This window comes from Gouania willdenowi, chromosome 15 (genome assembly GCF_900634775.1).
Source record: "Gouania willdenowi chromosome 15, fGouWil2.1, whole genome shotgun sequence".
NCBI classification, from domain to species: Eukaryota; Metazoa; Chordata; class Actinopteri; order Blenniiformes; family Gobiesocidae; genus Gouania; species Gouania willdenowi.
Genome location: NC_041058.1, coordinates 2,667,334 through 2,688,259, shown reverse-complemented (window position 1 = coordinate 2,688,259; position 20,926 = coordinate 2,667,334). Strand labels below are relative to the sequence as shown.

The following is a 20,926-nucleotide window of genomic DNA, read 5'->3' as shown; positions in this document are numbered from 1 at the left end:
CGACGCAACAGAACAGAATAAATATAATAATAAATACATGGAAAAATAAAAAATGAAAATTATTAAGTGAAATACAAATAAATAAAAGTGGAAATACATCAATAATTTAAAAATATAAAATAAAAAAATACATCAAAGAAACACTAAAATTCAAATTCGAAAATTAAATATGAATAAATAATATTGGAAATAAATGCACAGAATTATGAGGGTGCGTATTAGGACCACGTTAAAATGAAAAGAAAAAAAAACAGAGCACTACTTGATTAAAGTTGTATTATTTCGAGTTATTATAATAAAAATATGATTTTATTATTTTATATATATATATATATATATATATATATATACAGTATTTATATAAATATTATGACTTCAATTTTGCAGTGCTCAGATTTCTTTTTTTTATGTGGCCCTAATACGCCATCGTAAAAAAAAAAAAAAAAACATAAATAGATTAACAAAAGTGCTTTGCTCTCACGTTTATTTATTTCCTGCCAGTTTATAGGCGAGGTAAGGTGTAAGAAAATACACAACGCACGTAGCTAAGTATGTATGGTTTGTATGATGTATTTATTTATTTATCTATTTATTTAAAGGCTCAATAAATCAAAACACGACGAAAAATGTGCCTGTGATGCTTCCTGTAGTACCGCTGATGTCCTTCAGGAGGCGCTAACGCTTGTGCTGCTGTAATTTCGTTAGTAGAAGAAGACGGTGGAGGGAAGTTTAACATCTGATGTAAACAGTAAGTAAACATATCTTTTATTTTAACGTTTACTTTATTCTATTTTAAACTAATTCACCGACTATTTTTTTAACCTAAAACTGTGACGATATTTCAGGTTTAACTTAATATATTCATACGTTTCCACAATGTTTAAACGTAACTTACTGTCAATGAAAACAGACACATAACGAAAGCGATTAGTTAACTTAATAAATGTTTAACAGTGAAACACATTTTTACTTTATGCTTGTATCTTAGCAATTTGTTTTAGGGAGTTTATTTCAATCGTTTATTCCTATTTTTACGCACTGCAATTAAAAAGTTGCGATTGTGGTTTTTATGACGTTTACATAATATTATTAATAATTTTACTATTTATTATACACCACTGCACACATTTCATCAATTGAATTTTAAATACAAAATATAGAGTGACAATATTTAAATTAATACTATACTCTATCACAATATATACCTTTTATTATGTTTATTGAGTATTAAAATATTTAATACCATAATGTACATATTATATATTATTACTGTCCTATGGGTGAAATTATTGCTGTTCTTTCTTATACTTACTAACGATATATGATTTTAAAAGCTTTATAAACTGGTTTTCTGTTGCTGCTTTGTTTTATTTCATCCTTTATGCAGTTCCATAATTTTATACTTTATACAGTTTTGAGGTGGATGAGATCTGGGAGTTTTAAATCTGACGTTTTTTTTTTAAGAATAATCTATTTGTGTGTTCTCTGTGTGTATGTACATTTTCCTGTCATATATGTATATTTTTGTTGTAGCTTTGAGGGTTTTTGTCACCATTTAGTATAATTTTCTCATTTTTTTTCCCTTCTGTTTTTGTTGTCGTTTTGTACATTTTTATTACCTTTTCTGTGCTATGAGTCATTTTGTGTGTTTATGTTCCCATTTTATGTTTTTTTAAAGTAATTTTTCTGTTATTTGGGTCTATTTTTTTTAGTAATCTTGTGTACTTGTGTATTATTGGAGTACATTTTCATTATCATTCTGTGTATTTTCCTGTCACTTTGTGTGCTTGGAGTTCCAAAATCCTCCGTCTTCAGTCGTATATCATGGACATGTTCATGTTGGAATGTGTTTCAGGGAAGCGATGAGTGGTGAGGACTCCAGAGGAGGCTCGTGTAGCGGCGGAAATACACGAGGAGGAAGAGGAGGAGGAAGAGGAGGAGGAAGAGGAGGAGGAGGAGGAAGAGGAAGAGGAGGAGGAAGAGGAGGAGGAAGGGGTTGGAGTAGACCGTGGAGAGGAGGATCAGGAGCTAGAGGAGGAGGAGGAAACCAGAGTTTCAGCACTCCAAGAGGTGAGATGAAATGCCTCAAAATCTCATCATCCATTTTTTTCTCTAAATGATTTTTATGCTTAAAACAAATAATTTCTTTTTTCAGTCCCTGTTCAGGCCACTCTAGATTTACTTTGTCCATACAAAGGATGGAGACTCTACTTCACTGAGGGTATGTCAGCGTTTGTTTACACTTTTAAATTCCTAAAATGTGCCTTTGTCTGCATCAAATGTTCTTTTCTTTATTTATTTCTGTGTAGGCTTCATCGAGAGCTCACCACATGTGGAGAAAATCAAAGTGTTTGAAAACTATTTCACCTCCAGGATCCACCTGTATGACAAGGTCTGACAGCAGTAAAACCCTTTTTTTCCCATTCTGATTCACACACGTCATCCATTAATCTGTCTGTGTTTTTTTTTTTTGGTTCCAGGATGAGATCGAGCGTCAGGGCAGCGTTCTGGTGGATTTTGTCGACTTGACTGCAGATAAAAATGTATGTAAAGCACTTCCTGAAGTAACCACAGAGCTGAAGGAGCAGCCAGAGGTGATGCTGAACTGTCTGGGAGTGGCCATCCATCAGGTACACACACACACACACACACACACACACACACACAGAGACAGACATACACACACGGTTTTTCAGCTACAAGTCGTAGGACTAGTTCTAATGGATTAGTGAACCCCTTTCCTGTGGAAAATTATGGTTGAACGGCTTGTTTTAGTTTTTCCAAAATAAAAGCCATTAGAGAAAGATAAAAGGCAAAAAGTACATATAAATATATATTTTTTTTTTTGTGATGTCATGAACTTTGACCCCTACTGATCATTTTACTAGTAGGTCCTACAGCTTCAGTCCAATTAAATAAAATACTCCACTGCAATTTTCAATTGCCAAATACAATAATTATCAGAATTTGATCCCAGAGGGAAATTACTTTGTTACAGATTCTTGGGAAATATTATCAATGAAAAGAAGAAACTATAAAGAAAAAAGAAAATCTTACATAATTAAGTAAAATAATGTTGATTAAATACAAGGGCACACATTACAGTAGATTAGTTAAATTCCTTATGCTGTTTTAAACTGTACTTGGCGTTCAGGTGCTGACTGTTGACCTGGAGAAACAAGCTGCTGAGCTGCAAGAGGAGGAGCTTCCCGTGGCCACGCCCATCATTAATATTCCTCATATCAGTGCACGGTACCACACACAGTGACAGCGTGTGAACTTTCCTGTAACATATCTACATACAGGAAACGTCTGTCTGTCTGTCTGTCTCAGGCTGTATAACTACGAGCCGCTCACTCCTCTGAGGCTGCTGCGGGCCAATGTGTTTGGACGTCTGGTGGGCGTGAGGGGGACGGTGGTCAGGGTCAGCAACATCAGACCCATGTGCACACGTCTGGCCTTCAGGTGTCAGGGCTGCTCACAGACCATGTCTCTGCCTCTGCAGCATGGGAAGTACACCACGCCCACCAAGGTCAGCACATACACACGCTAAATAACAGTGGAGTTCACCTCGCCGTGAGTTGATGGTTCTAAACCCATGTCCACGCTTCAGTGCATCGCAGCGGGCTGCCGCAGCCGCTCCTTCATCCCTGTGCGTAGGTCACCGCTCACCAACACCGTGGACTGGCAGATCATCAAGTCAGTTCATACATGGTTGCATTGTATTGATCAAAATGAGGTCATGTGACGTCTGATTAATGATTATTCATCAACCTTTCCTTTTTTCAGGGTGCAGGAGCTGATGGGTGGGGAGCAGAGGGAGACGGGACGGATCCCACGGACTGTGGAGTGTCACCTGACCTCTGACCTCTGCGACAGCTGCGTCCCCGGTGACACGGTCACTGTGACGGGGATAGTACGAGTCATCAATGATGGTACACACACACACATCCAGGATCAAAGGAATGTCCATTTAAAGCTGTAGACTTTAGACATGCTTTCATTCTCAAATATGTCTGTAAACACACGTTACTTTTACATCAAATATCTGAACACCAAAAGTTTTATTTTGAAAAGCTTCTCATGCAGAATCTTAAATATTTAGCCATTTACTTCCTAGATTAGCATCGTTTAAACATTGGGACTGTAGGTGTGAATCAATGAGGCATCACTCTATTTAGTAAATATTTAATAAATACATTGAACACTTTAAAGTCCTCTCTCATTGATTGAAAGTAAACATTATTTACATTAACTTTAGTTTTGAATCCCTGCTGATGTCGTAAATCTCACAGGCATTAATGGCAGTAAGGTTGAATTTTTAATATTTCTGTTACGGGGGTTAGAATATGGAACAGTCTGGATAGGAACTCAGGAATTGTCCATGCATGAAGCAATTAAAAAAAAAGATATTAAAAAAATATTTTCTAAAGATATAAGGATAATCCTTAACAGTAAATTTGTATTTTGTTTATTTACGGTGCTGTTTGTTTGTTTGCTATATTTTTAAAATCCTATTTTGGTGTATGTTGACTGTGAATTTGTGTTTTTTAAATAATTTCTAAGACTTTTTAAGGTGAAATGAAGAGTTTATGTTGTTAATTACTATAATGAGAAGCAAAAAAAAGGAATTATGGATGGGGTTGGGATTAAATATGTTCTTCTTCCCACTTCTTTTTGAAAATATGAACTGATCTGCAAAATTGTTGTTGTTTTCTTTGTTTCTTATGATGTTCCGTTTACATATTCGAGATAAATTTAAAAAAAACCAAATCAAAGGTCCAACATCCCACCTGTATATGAACAGCATTGATGATGTCATTGTTTGCAGGCAGCTCCAGAGGAAACAAGGACCAGTGCATGTTCCTGCTCTACATTGACGGAATCTCAGTCTGTAACACTAAAGGTAACGAGCAGCAGACGGGCTCAGATTGGGATTACTGTGCACATATAACACTGGTTTACACTATTATAGACGTATAGGTGAAGGTGCACACAGGACATCATGGATGGTCCTGGAGGTCAGCTGTCCTGCATCAATACAGGCTGTTTAACAGTTTGAACTCGTCATCAAATGTGTATAGACAACAAAAAGAGCAGATGAAATCACTTCAATCATTAAAAAACAATTGAAACAACATTAACTTCACATGTTCAAAAGGTGAGTAGGAAAAAACATTGACTTGTTTAATCCTACCTTATCTCCACTTAATAACTATACAGTCTACTTCCTGTGTATCTTGTTTTTTATATTATATACAAACTCCTAAACATGATTAACTAGACATATGTACCTGTGCAAACAATAGAAAATAAAATAAACAATAGGAAATAAGATTAACAACAGTAAATCAAATAAAAAACAGTAAATCAAATAAATTATTAAAAATTAAATAAACAATAAAAAAAATAAATGAACAATTGTATATTAAATAAACAATAGTAAATAAAATGGACAGTAAAAATAATCAACAATCAAAAATAAACAATAGTGAACAAAATAAACAATTGAAAATAAAATAAATTATAGAAAATAAACTAAACAATAGTAAATCAAATAAACAATAGTATATCAAATAAATTATTAAAAGTAAATAGTAGAAAATAAGATCAACTATCACAAATAAAATAAACAATAGAAAATGAAATAAACAATAGTAAATAAAATGTGATCACTTTTGATGATGACTTTGATGATTTTCTGTGGATGTTTAGGACATGTGTCTAAGTCAGGAGGAGTTCAAGGCTCAGGAGGAGCACCTGAAGGCTGCGCTGGAGGGGAGGAGTTTAGTCTGAAGGAGCTTTACGCCATCCAGGAGATCCAGTCCCAGCCCGACCTGCTGAGACTCATCGTGCAGTGAGTTTCTTTCTCTGATCCAGTCACTAGTGCTTGATGTGACAGTCACGGTACACAACACACAACAGTATTAACACAAGTCCTTGTTTGTTGTAGCTCATTGTGTCCAATCATCTACGGCCATCTGGTGAGTTTAAACAACACTCGCATCATCTGTCGTACACACAGATTGTCTTCTTGTTGAAAATCTGGGAGTTCTAAGTTCATTTTAATCCGTTTTCTTGCAGCTGGTGAAAGTTACTCTGGTTTTTTACTTTGAAAACACATAAAATGGCTCAAAAAGCATACATTAGCACTCAGAAAACATGCAAACAGACTTCAAAAACACACTTACGCACTCGGAAAATGCATATAAAGAATCCAAAAAGACACTTAAGGACTGAGAAAACACACAAAGTAGCTCCAAAAACACAAAAGAATTCCAAAAATGTGCAAAATGACTCCAAAAACACATTTAAGCACTTGTAAAATGCACAAAAAGACTCTTAAGGACTGGGACAACACACAAAATAGCTCCAAAAACCACAAAAGAATTCCAAAAATGTGCACAATTACTCCAAAAACACATTTAAGCACCTGTAAAATGCACAAAAAGACATTTAAGGACTGGGAAAACGCACAAAACTCCAAAAATGCAAAATGACTCCAAAAACACACTAAATTACTCCTAAAACACACTAAAGCACTCAGAAAATGACTCCTAAAAGACTCAAAATGACTTTAAAAACACACTTAAGCGCCAAAAAAAATGCACAAAAGGACTCCAAAAAGTATACTGTATGTACTGTATATGTGTGTCTAAAATTATCTTAGTTTCTATGGCCCCATTAACACAATCACTTTAGTATTTAAAGTATCATTATTGGATGTCAAAACATATTGAGTGAGTTTAAACAACACACATCATTTCCTTTCCGTCACACACACTGATTGTCTTCTGAGTGAATGTTTAAGCTGTTTTCTCTCAGCTGGTGAAAGCCGCCCTGGTGTTGGCGTTGTTCGGGGGCCGACAGAAACACACGGACAAGAACAGCGTCCCAGTGAGAGGAGACCCCCACATCCTGATAGTGGGAGACCCCGGGCTGGGAAAGAGTCAGCTGTTACAGGTCAAACACTGTCCTGATATTTATACTTAAAAAAAAACAGTGTAACATTGTTCTGTGTGTTTCACTGTGTAGGCGGTGTGTAACGTGGCCCCCAGGGGAATCTACGTGTGTGGCAACAGTACGAGCACCACAGGTAACAACTTTTCATTTGAGTTGTAAAGTGTGTGGTGAAGCTTAAGTCAAGTTAGAAATGTGTTTAATTGTATTTGTGTTTTAGGGCTCACTGTCAGTTTATCACGAGATGCAGGAACGGGAGATTATGCTCTAGAGGCCGGAGCCTTGGTGTTGGCTGACCAGGGTAAAACACACTTTCAAACCTTTCCCTAGTTTAGAGAATACAGGAAAACAATGAAACTACATGGAAAGGCTTTAAAGCTGTGTAGACTAGCATTATTACTCCAGCAGGGGGAGACATTTCTATTTCTAATGATATTGTGGCTTAAGAAATGTGGTTATCTTCTGTCAATGGTTTATTTTTTTGTCCTCTGTCTAATTTTTTGTGCCTGTCAAAAGAAACACAGGAAATGACTCCAAATACACTAAAGCATTCAAAAAATGCACAAAATGATTCTAAAAATACACAAAATGAATAAAAAAAATGCACAAAAACACACTTAAGCCCTTGAAAAACACCAGAATTTACTCCAAAAAGACACTAAATGACTCCAAAACATACTGAAGCACTCAGGAAACACGCAAAAGGACTCAAAAAAACAAAAGCATTTCATAAACGTGCAAAAATTCACAAAACGACTCCAAAAACACACAAAACGACTCAAAAAACACACAAAATGACTCTTAAAACACAAGCATTCCAAAAACATAAAATTACTCCAAAAACACAACTAAGCACTCAGAAAAATAAACAAAAAGACTCCAAATACGATATTGTACGTTTAGATGTATCTATAATTATCTTAGTTTCTATGGACCCATTAACGCAATCATTTTAATATAGTTTACATCATTTATGGAAACATATTTATTTGTCAACACATATTAAATGTAAATTGTGTTGTTTCTTTCATCAAAAATAATACTGGTAAAAGTGTTCACAACGTGTGTGGTTAAAGGAGGGATGTTGCTTTTTGTTGGTGATAATTGTGTGGTTTTTCTGGCCGTTAAAGTGTTTCTTTTTCTGCAGGCGTTTGTTGCATTGATGAGTTTGATAAGTTGGGCCCTCAGCAGCAGGCTCTGTTGGAGGCCATGGAGCAGCAGTGTGTGAGTCTGGCCAAGGCCGGCATCGTGTCCTCGCTGCCTGCCCGATCATCGGTGGTGGCGGCAGCGAACCCTGCAGGAGGTCATTACAACAGAGGGAAGACGGTGTCGGAGAACCTGAAGTGAGTCCTCACACCATGAATTTAAGTTGTTTTCAATCAGTTTTCATTAGATTTATCAGACTTTGTGTGTGTGTAGGATGGGCTCACCAATCCTCTCTCGCTTCGACGTGGTCTTCATCCTCCTGGACATCCCCGATGAGTCACATGACCGCCGCCTGTCAGAGCACGTCATGGCCAACCGAGCAGGCAAAGGCAGAGCCAGCAGCGCCACCGTCAGCAGGACGGAGGGCGACGCCCACTCCTCCATCCTGCTGGAACACACCGACATGTCGCTGGCCGAGCGTTTACGGGTAAATATAAACAAAGCTATCCGTCCACGTAGTGGCACGGTGTCTCATGTTCGTTGTGTTTTCATTATAAGGTTCCCGCTGGTGAAACGCTCGACGCCATCCCTGCGTGCTTGTTGAGGAAGTACGTCAGCTACGCTCGCCAGTTTGTCCGTCCCACACTCTCCCCTGAGGCAGCAAAGGTGCTGAAGGACTTCTACCTGTCGCTGAGAGCTCAGTCCCACACCGTGGACACCACGCCCATCACCACACGCCAACTGGAGTCTTTGATCAGACTCACTGAGGTGGGTGGTCATTTTCTCCTTATGTCGCACCAAATTCAAGTCTTTTTGAAATAATCGATACCCTCCAAAAACACACAAAATGTATAAAAAAAAGACATGAAATAATTCCTAAAACACATAAAATAATTCAAGAAATGCACAAAATGACTCCAAAAAAACACTACTTGGCTACAAAAATTCACATAATTGCTCCAAAAATGCACAAAATGACACCAAAAACAGCACTGATCCCCTATATCTGTCTATTTCCTGCTTTCCCTGTGATTGGTTAAGTTTGTCAGTTGAAAGATGTAAAAATAAAGAGACAAAAGTGATGATTTTTATGCAGGCGAGAGCAAAGTTGGAGCTCAGAGAAACGGCGACAAAGGGAGACGCTGAGGACGTGGTGGACATCATGAAGCACAGGTAAAGATTTGATTCACATTGAAGGAATGAAGCTGAAAGATATCAAACATTTCGTCCTCGGTGATGTCACTTCCTGTCTTCTTCGTTGGTGCGTGTGTTCTCTGTTTCTCAGTCTGGCCGACACCTACGCAGATGATCTGGGTAACCTGGACTTCGAACGCTCTCAGCACGGCTCCGGCATGAGTCAGCGCAGCGCGGGCAAACGATTGGTCAACGCGCTGCATGCGCACGCTCAGAGGACCAATCAGAAGCAGTTTGAGCTGCAGACGCTGCGTACCATTGCTGACAGCATGAACATTAAGGTGAGAGCGTTAGCTTTAAATCACAACAATAAACGTCACACGTCATGAATTATCACAAGAAATCATGTATTAACAATAATAATAGTATGTTGACTCATGTCAGCATTTACAATAATAACCACTCTGAGCATTGATACAGGAGAGAACGAAGATTTTTTTTCTGTTTGTTTTTAGGGGTTTTTTCACATTTTGTATATTTTCCTGTCAACTTTTTCTATTTTTGTTGTTGTCTTGTGTGTTTTTGTCATTATTTTGTATGTTTTTCTCTCATTTTGTGTGTTTTTGTTGTCTTTTTGTGTATTTTTTGTTTGGTCATTTTGTGTTTTTGAAGTGATTTTTGTGTATTTTCTTCACCGTTGTGTATTTCTTTCTGTTATTTGTGTTTCTTTTTATCGTGGACTTGTCACTTGTTTATTTTTGGAGTAAAAGTGTAAGTTTTTGTTATCATTCTTTGTATTTTTCCATCACTTTGTGAGCTTGGACGTCATGTTTTGCATCTACGTTGGGGGCCGCACAAAATAAGACGGAATAATGATACTTCATTATAGTCGACAAAACAAACTAATTAAATATTGAGAATTTACTGAAACTAAAAATGAGACAAAATCAGTATTTGCTGTCAAAATAATTTTTAAACATTAGATAAAAGATACTTTTGTAATGAATGTAACAGTATTTCATCCTTTCAGGTGATGGATTTCCAAGGTCTTCTGAGCTCTCTGAATGAACAAGGCTACCTGCTGAAAAAGGGGCCCAAACTTTATCAACTGCAGACTGTCTAAAAACTAATAGATTTCCCATCGTCACACTGGGAATAATTCACAGTAACCCAACGACTTTCCAGTTTAAACAGCCAAACGATGAGCAGATTCACACTGGTTTAGTTTTATTGTAAGGTTTATATTACGACGATATTACACTTTCTCTGACATTTAACTCGACACTTTTTGTTTGCACGTTTTACGTATTAAAAAATAAATATATTTATCTATAAATGTGTGTTAATGTGTTGATTTGTCGTCCTTTCTACTGAAATGCCAGTTTATTTCATTATTTGAATAAATCTATTGACTCATTCAGTCAAAAATTAGCTAAATACAAGGTATTTTTTTAAGGCATTTTAACTTTTTATCATCTTTAAATGTTGAAAGAAAATCTTGAATTTAGGAAATCCAACATGTGTCTGATTAAATTATGTAAAAATATATTAAATAAAAATATGTATATTAAATGTAAAAATATTTTTGAGCTTTAATCTTAAATGTGGTTTTGTTTCAAACGTTGTAGATTTTTGTGCAATCAATACCTAAGACAACAATCATACGGCGTTACATTCACCTTATTTTGAAGTCACTTTTTTTTAAAACATTGAGATGAAAATATCAGCTTAAAAATACAATAAAATGAAATATCTTGAATTCAAGGGTTTTTTCCCCTTCGTAACCTGTTTATAAATATCAAATAAATAAAAACTTTATTAAGCTTTTGTGTTTTCTGGTGTTTCACAGACAAATTACGCTGTTAAAGTTTAGACGTTAAATAAACAAATGACCACATAAGATTGATTTTGCTTGTTTGACACAAGGTTTTACTTTTGTTGTTTCATATTTCATGGGGGACAAAAATGATATTAGAAATAAATAAATGCAGACATACATGGAAAAATAAATAGTTGAATAAATAATTATTATTACAATTTTTATATTTATTTCCTCAATCACGCATGCTTTTTTATAGGTATATATTTATGATATTCTATATATTTTGTATATATAATTTTAATTACACATTTATTTATTCATTCATAATATTTTGCTACGTTGCTTTTCAAAATAAAATCCCGTGTCTGAGGGGGAGGGTTTTACGACAGTACACTCCGGTTCACTTTGCGGCATCATGGCAGCCATCGGTCACCGTCACCTCAGCATGAGCTGCAGGCACGCGGAGGCTCGGTAACCGGGCGCTCGCGAGGTAAATTATGGCCTCGTGCCTTCTCAGGGTGCCCGCGCGCTGCCTCCTGTCGTGGCGGGCCGGACACGCCCCTTTCGGGGAGTGCGCGAGGTGGCAACAGCAGGTGTTGGCCGCCTCGCGCCTCCTGGGACAGGCTCGTGCCTCGGGCTGGAGTTGTAGCCCACAGCTGAGCGCGTGGTGGCGGAGACAGAGTGCCACGATCCAGCCGCAGCTCGACCGGGCTAGTAACGTCACGTCCGCGGCTCGTTTCCGGTGTCAGACGTGTCCGGGAAGTCGCGCGCTGTGCACCGGAGGGAGCGGAGAGGGGGAGGGGAGGGAGGGGAAGCCGCTTCAGCCTCCTCCTCCCCCCGGAGAAAAGAAGAGCGACCCCGGACACGGACTGTTCAAGTTCAAAGAGCTGGTGAGTGACAGTGAGGATGATGATGATGATGGTTCAACACCTTCATCACACACACACACACACACACACACACACTGTAATCACTGCAGGGACACAAACATGTGATTTTATCTGATCTGAGGGGCCACATTATCAATATTAATTAGTAAGTGTTAAACTAATCTGAGCTTTAACACAGGAAATAACAGTGTTTGTTTGTTTTGGTTTTTTTTTTATTATTTCTTGTAATTTTTGGCATATGTTTCTTGTGTTTTTCAGTCATTTTGTGTGTTTTTGGTGCTATCATAATTGGATGTTTTTGTTGTTGTAAGAGTTATTTTGCATAATTTTGTGTTTTTGGTGTAATTTTTTTACATATATTTGTTATTGTTTTGTACATTTTTCAGTTATTTGTTGTAATTGATTGTGTTTTTGGAGTAATCTTGTGTAATTTTCTCTAGTTTTGTATTTTTTTTGAGTAATTTATTGTATTTTTACAGTTTTTCTGTCATTTTGTGTTTATTTGAGTCATTTTGTTGTCTGTGTTTTTCTGTAATTCTACATATTTCTGTTCTGTATTTTTTTAAATGTAATTTTGCTGTATTTTGTGTACTTTTTTTTGTAGTTTTGTATATTTTTGGAGTCATTTTGTGCTTTTACTTTGGAGGGGGCCTCACAAAATTAGACCGAGGGCCTTAGGTGGCCCCTGAGCCAACAATGTGAAGACTGCATTAGATCAGAGCATCTTTAAGAATGTAGCTGTGGTATTTCTGCAGTATTCATCATCTAACCAGGCCAAAGACAGCACACGTTTCATGTCGCTTTGACTAATTTGGGACGGACAGTAATTTTCTTGACCGTCTCGTCATATTTGCAGCTCAAAAAAACGTCCCGTCTTCATTTTCTAACTTTATTTTTTGTTCTTTTTCCCCTGCAGCATGAGAACCCGTGGACGGTTCCCAACCTGTTGTGCGTGTGTCGTATTTTACTGGCTCCGTTTCTGGGTCACCTGATCATCCAGCAGCACTTTCACCTCAGCCTGGCTTTGTTTACGCTGGCTGGAGCCACCGACGTGGTAACATGTGATCATAAACTAGCATAGAATCACAAAGTAATTACTTTAATTTAACACTGAACATTTAAGCCCCTCCTCTTCCTGTTGTTCACAGTTGGACGGTTACATCGCCAGAACGTGGCCGGCTCAGAAGTCTGCCCTGGGCAGCGCTCTGGACCCGTTGGCCGATAAGATCCTCATCAGTGTTTTGTACGTTAGTCTCACCTACGCTGAGCTCATCCCAGGTGATTATCCTTCAGGTTTCTCTGTAATTAAAGAACCAGAGGTTGTAAACCACTCCGTGTCATTTCCTGTTTCAGCTCCGCTAACGGCTCTGGTGATCTTCAGAGATATCGGGTTGATCGCTGCTGTTTTCTGGGTCCGATACAAAACTGTTCCTCCACCGGTGAGAATAATGTCTACATAATGCACAGATATTAGAATACTGAAGAGCACGTGTCAAACTGGAGGCCCGGGGGCCAAATCTAGCCCTTTTGAGCATCCAATTCAGCCCGCTCGAATAGGTAAAAATCATGACTTATCTCTCTCTATTAAACCAAGGACCGTCTGTGTATGTGCGTGTGTGTGTGTGTGTGGAGCGAGTTTCTCCCCGACGCGGTGTGTGTTCAACCTGAAACTTTTTTAACAGCTTGAACATAGCCCGTGTGTGTGTGTGCATTATTTTGGACTTATTTGGTGATTACGTTTCAAAACATTTATTTTAGTTTTATTTTGAAATCAACAAGGGTTACACCAAACAGAGGGTTGGACCGGAGAGGGGGTGGGGCATCTGAGCAGCTGCACTCACACTGATATACTAGCAAAGCTCTCAAGTCTCACTCATTGGGCGTGAGACACACATTTTAACCTGATGTGAGTCACTGAGTGTGTGCATGTACGCACAGATTCTACCTAAACTGCAGCATTGGTGCAAACTTTATCAATTTATCATGTATGTCCCATAAAATTAAACTAGATTAATCACACACATTATTTTACTTTGCACCCACAAATAAACCCCTTTATAACACTACGGAGTACAGAGTATGTACACCTCTTTGTACATCCAACCTTCTTACACATACTCATTTGACCATAATTGACAACTCGACTTAAGCTCCTCCCACTATATGAATACATACTTTCAACGGGCACTGTAGTAGTTGTGCAAATTTTCAAAAAATTCAGTTGGGGGACTCAAGTTTTTACCATGCTTATGTCACAACACTGCCGTCATTTTAGTTTTATCACAATTTGTGGAATTTTTGTTTTTTTTGAAACTTCTAGTTTCCTCACAAACAGTTACACAAAATGTCCCTAAATATGACACAAAAGATGTTCACAATTACACAATATTAAAAAAAATGCATTGTTTTTCTTTGTGCGAGTAAATACATTTATTTTTATTTATTTTCTTTTTTTTTTTAAGTGTATTTATTACATTTTTTTTTTCTTATGGATAAATATATATTAAAAAAAACCTACACAAACTCAAATCTGTCATTTATTGCTTGGATAGAGATATAATTTACACATGGAAGTGCAAACTAAAGCACAATATTGTTAAAACACTTTTTTTTATTATTATTTTTTTCTACTAGATATCAAACTACTCAGTATTAGGCCGCTGAGTGAGTGACCAGATTTGACGTCTGTCTGTTTACAAACGTTTGCTACACATTATGCCACAAAATTGCATTTAAATGTGATATTTTCCCCAAATGCGTCTGAGATTTTAGTCCATGTTTTAAAGCTGTAAGTCAGTGGTTCCTTCCCAACCTTTTCTGGATCGTGACCCCATTGTGGTGTCACGCATTTCTAGGGATGTAACGATGAATCGTAAGGCAGTTAAAAATCGATTCATAGGTGTCACGCTTCATATCGATACTCTGAAAATTGAATCGCAGTACTTTTTTTAAACAGCAGAGGGCGCTATCTATTTATCCTTCTCTTGTCCAGAAGCGTAGGCGGCAGGCGGAATCATCTTCTACACTTAAACATGTTCATAAATGATTCCTTACCTCTTTAGCACTGAAAGAATATCTGTAATATTACATGAATATCTGTTAGCTCTGTCTGCTAGCATAGCGTCTCTTCTTCACTGCTAGAATATCTGCATGTCAACTGACCACTGGGTTACTAGCGCCCTCTGCTGGTCCAAACAAATGTCTGACGTTAATACAGTGAAATTACTGTTTTTTTTTTTTTTTTAAGTCCTGTTGTTAAGGCACAAAATACATTTTCAGTTGCACTTTTCAAAAGAAAAATTACTTTTTTGCAGTTTTGCATTGTTTACTATAGAACCAGAATTTAAATAATAGGCTTCTTCTTCATTTGTATTATTCCTTTATTTATTTCATTCAAGATTTGTTTTTAGTTAAATTACATTGTTTTGAATAGTTTATCAAGGAATTCTTTTGACAATGAAAAATAAAAGGAAAACTACAGTATATTCTAAAAAAAAATTGTAAAAAAATTAAGGAATATTTTTCAGTCATCATTTGTCTAGAGTCCCATTTTGTTAAATAAATTGTGAGAGAATCGTATCGTGAACCCAGTATCGTGAATGGAATCGTATCGGGAGTTGAGTGAATCATTACATTCCTACACATTTCTGCTGAATTCTTGCCAGAGTAAGTTTTTGATCATGTTTGTTAAACTGTGTTAGTAGAACCCACATTTGTGCACAATGCAATGAGATGCATCAGCTCACATATTTTTACACTGAATTTTTTATTTCTTTAAATGTATTTATTTATTTGACAAAGTGAAAGTTTGGAATACAGTTAATATAATGTGTTGTTTTTAATCTAATAATTCATACATAAATGATTTTCAATCAGTAATTTTTTTTTCATCAATTACTAGACATTTTAGGCAACCCCACATGGGTCTCAACCCCAAGGTTGAAAAGTGCACTCGAATTGACATTTCCATCTGTTTTCCCACCTGTTTAAAGTGAAAAATTAAGGGTATATTCTCTGTCATATTGTAATTTCTGTTTTATTTTCCTGTCAAATAAAAAATTATCATTTCTGCTTCAGGAACTGAATTTTTTTTTTTTATTATTTGAGTCCCTAATTTTGTGTATCCATCATGTTTAATGTGTGGGAATATTATCAAAGGTTGGTTAAATAAACCCCGTTTAGCCTGTAATCGGTTTAACATTATGTTTGTTCATAAATAAAAAAGGAAAGGAAGGAAAATGTGTGAGACAATTGCCAAAAAGAGTAAAAACAAGTAAATATAAAACAATGTCCATGAATCAATAACTCTGAGTTGTCTTTTAATTGTTGTTTTCAGGTGTTTTCTTGAATAATTATGCACTCATGTTTACAGAATCAGTCTGTAACGGTAATAAAACACCCATAGGACGTCACTTCATTCATTAAATCTGCTGTTTTTTTTCAACAGGTGACCCTCAGTAAGTTCTTCAACCCCTGCTACACTACAGCACAGCTCAAACCTACGCTATTCAGCAAGGTGAGCTTCAACCTCTGCACTAATGGTTTAGCAAGAAAAACAGCTCACATGTCTGCAGACGGTTTGGAAATTAAAGTTGGTGTAAAATGTTGATATTTTGCATTCTTTATGAAATGATACCACATCGTGCAACTGTGTCTTCAAATTGAAACTTTTCATGGGAATTTTTTGTTGGAATTAACCAGAAATTTGAAGTAGCTTTTAAATCATTGATGCTGGTATTTTGGATGATGCTAAAATATGTTTTTTCCAACTAAGTTTGGCCTGAAATCTTTTGATTGTACCTATTAGAAGTTCCATGCCTAATAAAATACATTAATTTTGCATCATATTCTATTTAATTGCCTTCTAAAAATATAATAAATGTTAAAAATACAGAAAATTAATCCAAAAAAGACAGTAAGAATACTCAAAACAAATCTAAATAGAGAAAAACCCAAATTGTGAAAAAAATGCAAAATTACTACAAAAATACATAAAATTTAATCTGAAAATACAACAAATGATAAAAATACAGAGAACAAACCTAAGCCAACAAATTACAAATATATACAAAACAAAATAACAAAATGTAAAAAATATACAAAAATACCCAAAATTAATCCTAAAATACGACAAATGTTAAAAATACACAAAATTAATCCAAAAAAACAACAAAACTAAACTAAAAACACAACAAAAAAATACACAGTGTATCAGAAATTTTATCAAAAATACATAAAATGAATCTGAAAATACAACAAATGCTAAAAATACAGAAAATTAATCTTAAAAATAAAACAAAATGTGAAAAATATACTAAATTACTACAAAAATTCACAAAATGAATCTGAAAATACATCAAATGTTTAAAATACAGAAATTAATCTAAAAAGACAACAAAAAATATGCAAAGTGAATCTAATAAAGACAACAACAAAGAACTAAAATGTGAAAAATATACAAAGTTTCATCAAAAATAAAACTGAATCTGAAAATACAACAAATGTTTAAAATCCAGAAAATGAATCCAAAAAGACTTCCTGGAGTTTTGCAGCCCTAGTTAAAATGTTGTCTTTTTTAAATCCTATTATTCTGTATGGGTGCTAATATTTAGGTTTGGATATGATAAAGTTATTTTAATGTTCCTGTGGAAATTCTTAGTTGTATATAAACCAACAGCTCATTGTGTGTCCTAGCAGAGGCCCTGCTCTCTAATCCCATTGTTTATATATAATCCTAATCCTGCATTTCTAATCAAACGGTTACCTGTTCTCCAGGTGAACACAGTCATCCAGCTGGGCCTGGTCGCTGCTTCTCTGGCTGCTCCAGTCTTCCAGTACACAGACAGCATCCTGTTGCAGTGTTTATGGTAAAACACACACACACACACACTGTTTGGTATCAGTACAGCTGTTAAACTTAATTAAACCATACGTTACTTTTCTACGGATGAATACTTTGATTAGAAGAAGAGCGTCGTTTTTGTATTTATTTTAATGATATATTAAAATATTGTCCTTGTGATGTATTTTATCCTAATGTCTTAGTTTCCCTTTATTTAAATATCACAATAAATATTCTCCCGACCAGCTGTAATATTATTATTGGTGCATTAATGTGCAGGCAGGTAAAATAAGAGTGAATCACACACACACTTTCTGACATGTGTGGTCTTATTTAAGAGGTTATTAGTATTAATGATGCACAGACAACAGATAAAATAAAGGAAAAAAAAAAATCTGGTTTTCTCATGTAGTTTCTGTACATGTCCACAGGGGGGCAGCAAAGTCCAGCTTTACATACTTTTTGTTTTTTTCATTCTCCTTTTCCTCATGTGGATTTTTTTCTTCTGCAACTTACTTTTTGTCATGGAACTCATCATCGTACAAGTCTGATGCTTACATTTATAAAAAGCTCATCTCAAGTGCAGTATGTTATTTAATTAGACCAAAGCTGTACGACCTACCAGTAAAAAGATCAGTAGGGGTCAAAGTTCATGACGTCACAAAAAACACTTTTTTTCCCTATAATTTTGCCACAAATTGAGATCCAGTGCTCAGACTGGTACCATTGAGCAACATTTACTTTCAATGTGTGACCTTGACCTCCACTCAAGGTCAGTCTTCTGTTTTTCCTGCATTATTACTTTCAATTTAATAATTAGTAAAAAGAACAACCTTGTCAACAATTCCAGATACACGTTGTCATTTTTGCCACTTTTTTCAAATTGCCAAATACGCATTTGTTCTGCAAATACATGTTTGCCTAGTTTTTAGTTTGACCTCGTTCTGTCATTGATTTGTTTGATACACGAGTCAGAGACCAAATTTTAAAAAAGGTTTAAATGCATTAAAAGATATTTTCATTAATATGCACTCACTTGAATTGCGATGATATTCACGCGTACCTGAGTAGATTTTATTCTAGATTCAGTTGGTTTCAGTCACTTTACCAGTTTTGATTGAATATGGACAATATTGTCAGAGATCTAATGCTATAAATAGTAGAAACTAACTCTAACTTGGTGCAGAATTGAAAAATATTCATGTTTATTAATGCATTAAGAATTGAGCCTACAGCAGTGTATTTACCACAGTAGAAAAGTTGTATTAAATGATCGATTTTAGAGTTTTGTGATGGAAAATCCTCTTGAATTGATTACTTTTTTATTAACCCAGCCCTATTTTAAAGTGTTTTTAAGTGAATGTTCTGCTGTGCTTCGACTGCTGTTTCAAAAACATTATTGAAATTACTCTAAATGTATTAAAAACATTTTTTTTTTTTTGCATAATTTCCTAATTTTTTTGCAGTCCTGTATAAAACTTCCAAGTATTTCTATTTTTATTATCATCATAATATTCATCCCTGATTGTGTTGCAGGTACGTCACCGTAAAACACACACCAAAAAAAATACACAAAAAGAATATAAAAAGACAAAAACCCAAAATATGAAATGTATACAAAAATGAACAAAATTAATCTTAAAAACACAACAAAAAATACACAAAAACAATCTAAAAAGACAAAAACCAAAATGATGAAAAATGTACAAAATTACAGCAAAAATACACAAAATATATCCAAAAATACACAGAATGAATTTTAAAAAAAGACAACAAAAAATACATAAAGTGAATCTAAAAAGACAAAAACTGAAATGATAAAAAATACACAAGATTTGTGCAAAAATACACACAATGAATCTGAAAATACAACAAATGCTAAAAACAAAATACAGCAAATAAATCCAAAAAGACAACAATTGACAAAAAATAATCTAAAAGAACTAAAACCCAAAGTGTGCAAAATTACAAAAAATACACAAAATGAATAAAAAAGATGAAAACCCAAATTATTGTAAAAATGCACAAAATGAATCTAAAAAGACAAATGTTTTATTTCCTCCATTGATGATTTCCTCAGTGTTTTTCAGTCCTCTATTAAATTTCATTTTTTTTTTATTTCCATCATAATATTCATGCATCATGTTGCAGGTACGTCACCGCGGTAACCACCACCGCCTCAGGCTACAGCTACTGGCACTACGGACGCAAAACCGTGCGTGTGCTGAACACCAAGTCGCCGTGACGACCAGCGCACCAAAACGAAAACAACAAAAAACAGACACATGACAACACAGACGCTGATGATCAGTCCATCAAAGGACGGGACGATAGCCTCGAGCTCTGAGACCAAGTTGGCGCCAGTCGCCATGGCGATGACGACAGGGGACGGGGGGGGGACTAACTCAAGCTAAGGCGGGGACGCAGATGGTCACGCTGCAACACTACGGAGACGCCGTGGGAGGGGTCTGCAGGATGGAAACATTAGAACCTCCCCCCAGGCGTACACGTCCACCACTGTAAACATCAAAGCTGTGCACGGCGTCTTTTAGTGATTTATTTTTGGATCGCGCGTTGACCACGAAGATGATTGTAATTTTTTTATTTCAAATCCAATGATTTATGATTAAAAACAGAAAATCGACACGTGTTTATGTTTGTGATGCATCGGAGAAAGGAGACGAGACGTGAAAAGTCATCGTAAACACAAAAAACACAAAACAAAACAGAATTTTGACTACAAATAACTTATAAGTAAAACTACAGCAAAAACCCAAATAATACAAAATTATGAAATATAGATAATAAATAAAAAAAATACACAAAACAAATGTAAAGGCAACAAAAAATACAAAGTGAATCTGATAAGACAAAGAAACAAAATGTGAAAAATATATGTAATTACTACAAAAATACATGAAATGAATCTGAAAATACAAAAATGCTTAAAAAATACAGAAAATGAATCCAAAACGACAATGAAAATACACAAAACAAATCTAAAAAGATAAAAACCCAAAATATACAAAATTACTACAAATATACAGAAAATTAATCTAAAAAAAAACAAAAATGCACAAAGTGAATCTGAAAAGACAAAAAAAAAGAAATTACTACGAAAATACATAAAAT

The 20,926-nt window shown here is 35.6% G+C and overlaps 2 protein-coding genes across 2 annotated transcripts; both read left to right on the top strand.

Annotated features, from left to right (window-relative positions):
- The first annotated feature begins 1,862 nt into the window (after positions 1 to 1,862).
- On the top strand, positions 1,863 to 10,519 carry mcm8 (minichromosome maintenance 8 homologous recombination repair factor). Its single transcript, XM_028469438.1, has 20 exons — positions 1,863 to 2,070; positions 2,156 to 2,221; positions 2,310 to 2,392; positions 2,481 to 2,630; positions 3,155 to 3,252; positions 3,334 to 3,532; positions 3,614 to 3,699; positions 3,790 to 3,935; positions 4,832 to 4,906; positions 5,716 to 5,857; positions 5,954 to 5,984; positions 6,826 to 6,963; positions 7,036 to 7,096; positions 7,181 to 7,261; positions 8,108 to 8,303; positions 8,380 to 8,593; positions 8,665 to 8,874; positions 9,203 to 9,279; positions 9,392 to 9,581; positions 10,271 to 10,519. The coding sequence occupies exons 1-20, from the start codon at positions 1,863 to 1,865 to the stop codon at positions 10,361 to 10,363; spliced, it is 2,544 nt and encodes an 847-aa protein (XP_028325239.1). The 3' UTR covers positions 10,364 to 10,519.
- A 942-nt stretch (positions 10,520 to 11,461) lies between these two features.
- Positions 11,462 to 20,568, top strand: crls1 (cardiolipin synthase 1). Its single transcript, XM_028469439.1, has 7 exons — positions 11,462 to 11,952; positions 12,869 to 13,006; positions 13,101 to 13,230; positions 13,306 to 13,391; positions 16,400 to 16,468; positions 17,728 to 17,819; positions 19,946 to 20,568. Exons 1-7 carry the CDS (start codon positions 11,560 to 11,562, stop codon positions 20,037 to 20,039), a joined length of 1,002 nt encoding a protein of 333 aa, XP_028325240.1. The 5' UTR covers positions 11,462 to 11,559; the 3' UTR covers positions 20,040 to 20,568.
- Positions 20,569 to 20,926: the final 358 nt, after the last annotated feature.

What these genes read in the sequence shown, in the direction of transcription:
- mcm8 (XM_028469438.1), top strand. Translation starts at nt 1,863, where the DNA reads ATGAGTGGTGAGGACTCCAGAGGAGGCTCGTGTAGCGGCGGAAATACA. An exon ending in GAGACTCTACTTCACTGAGG is followed by an intron (nt 2,222 to 2,309) that starts GTATGTCAGCGT and finishes ATTTCTGTGTAG; the next exon opens with GCTTCATCGAGAGCTCACCA. An exon ending in CTCAGTCTGTAACACTAAAG is followed by an intron (nt 4,907 to 5,715) that starts GTAACGAGCAGC and finishes GTGGATGTTTAG; the next exon opens with GACATGTGTCTAAGTCAGGA.
- crls1 (XM_028469439.1), top strand. Translation starts at nt 11,560, where the DNA reads ATGGCCTCGTGCCTTCTCAGGGTGCCCGCGCGCTGCCTCCTGTCGTGG. An exon ending in TGGCTGGAGCCACCGACGTG is followed by an intron (nt 13,007 to 13,100) that starts GTAACATGTGAT and finishes TGTTGTTCACAG; the next exon opens with TTGGACGGTTACATCGCCAG. An exon ending in CTACGCTGAGCTCATCCCAG is followed by an intron (nt 13,231 to 13,305) that starts GTGATTATCCTT and finishes TTCCTGTTTCAG; the next exon opens with CTCCGCTAACGGCTCTGGTG.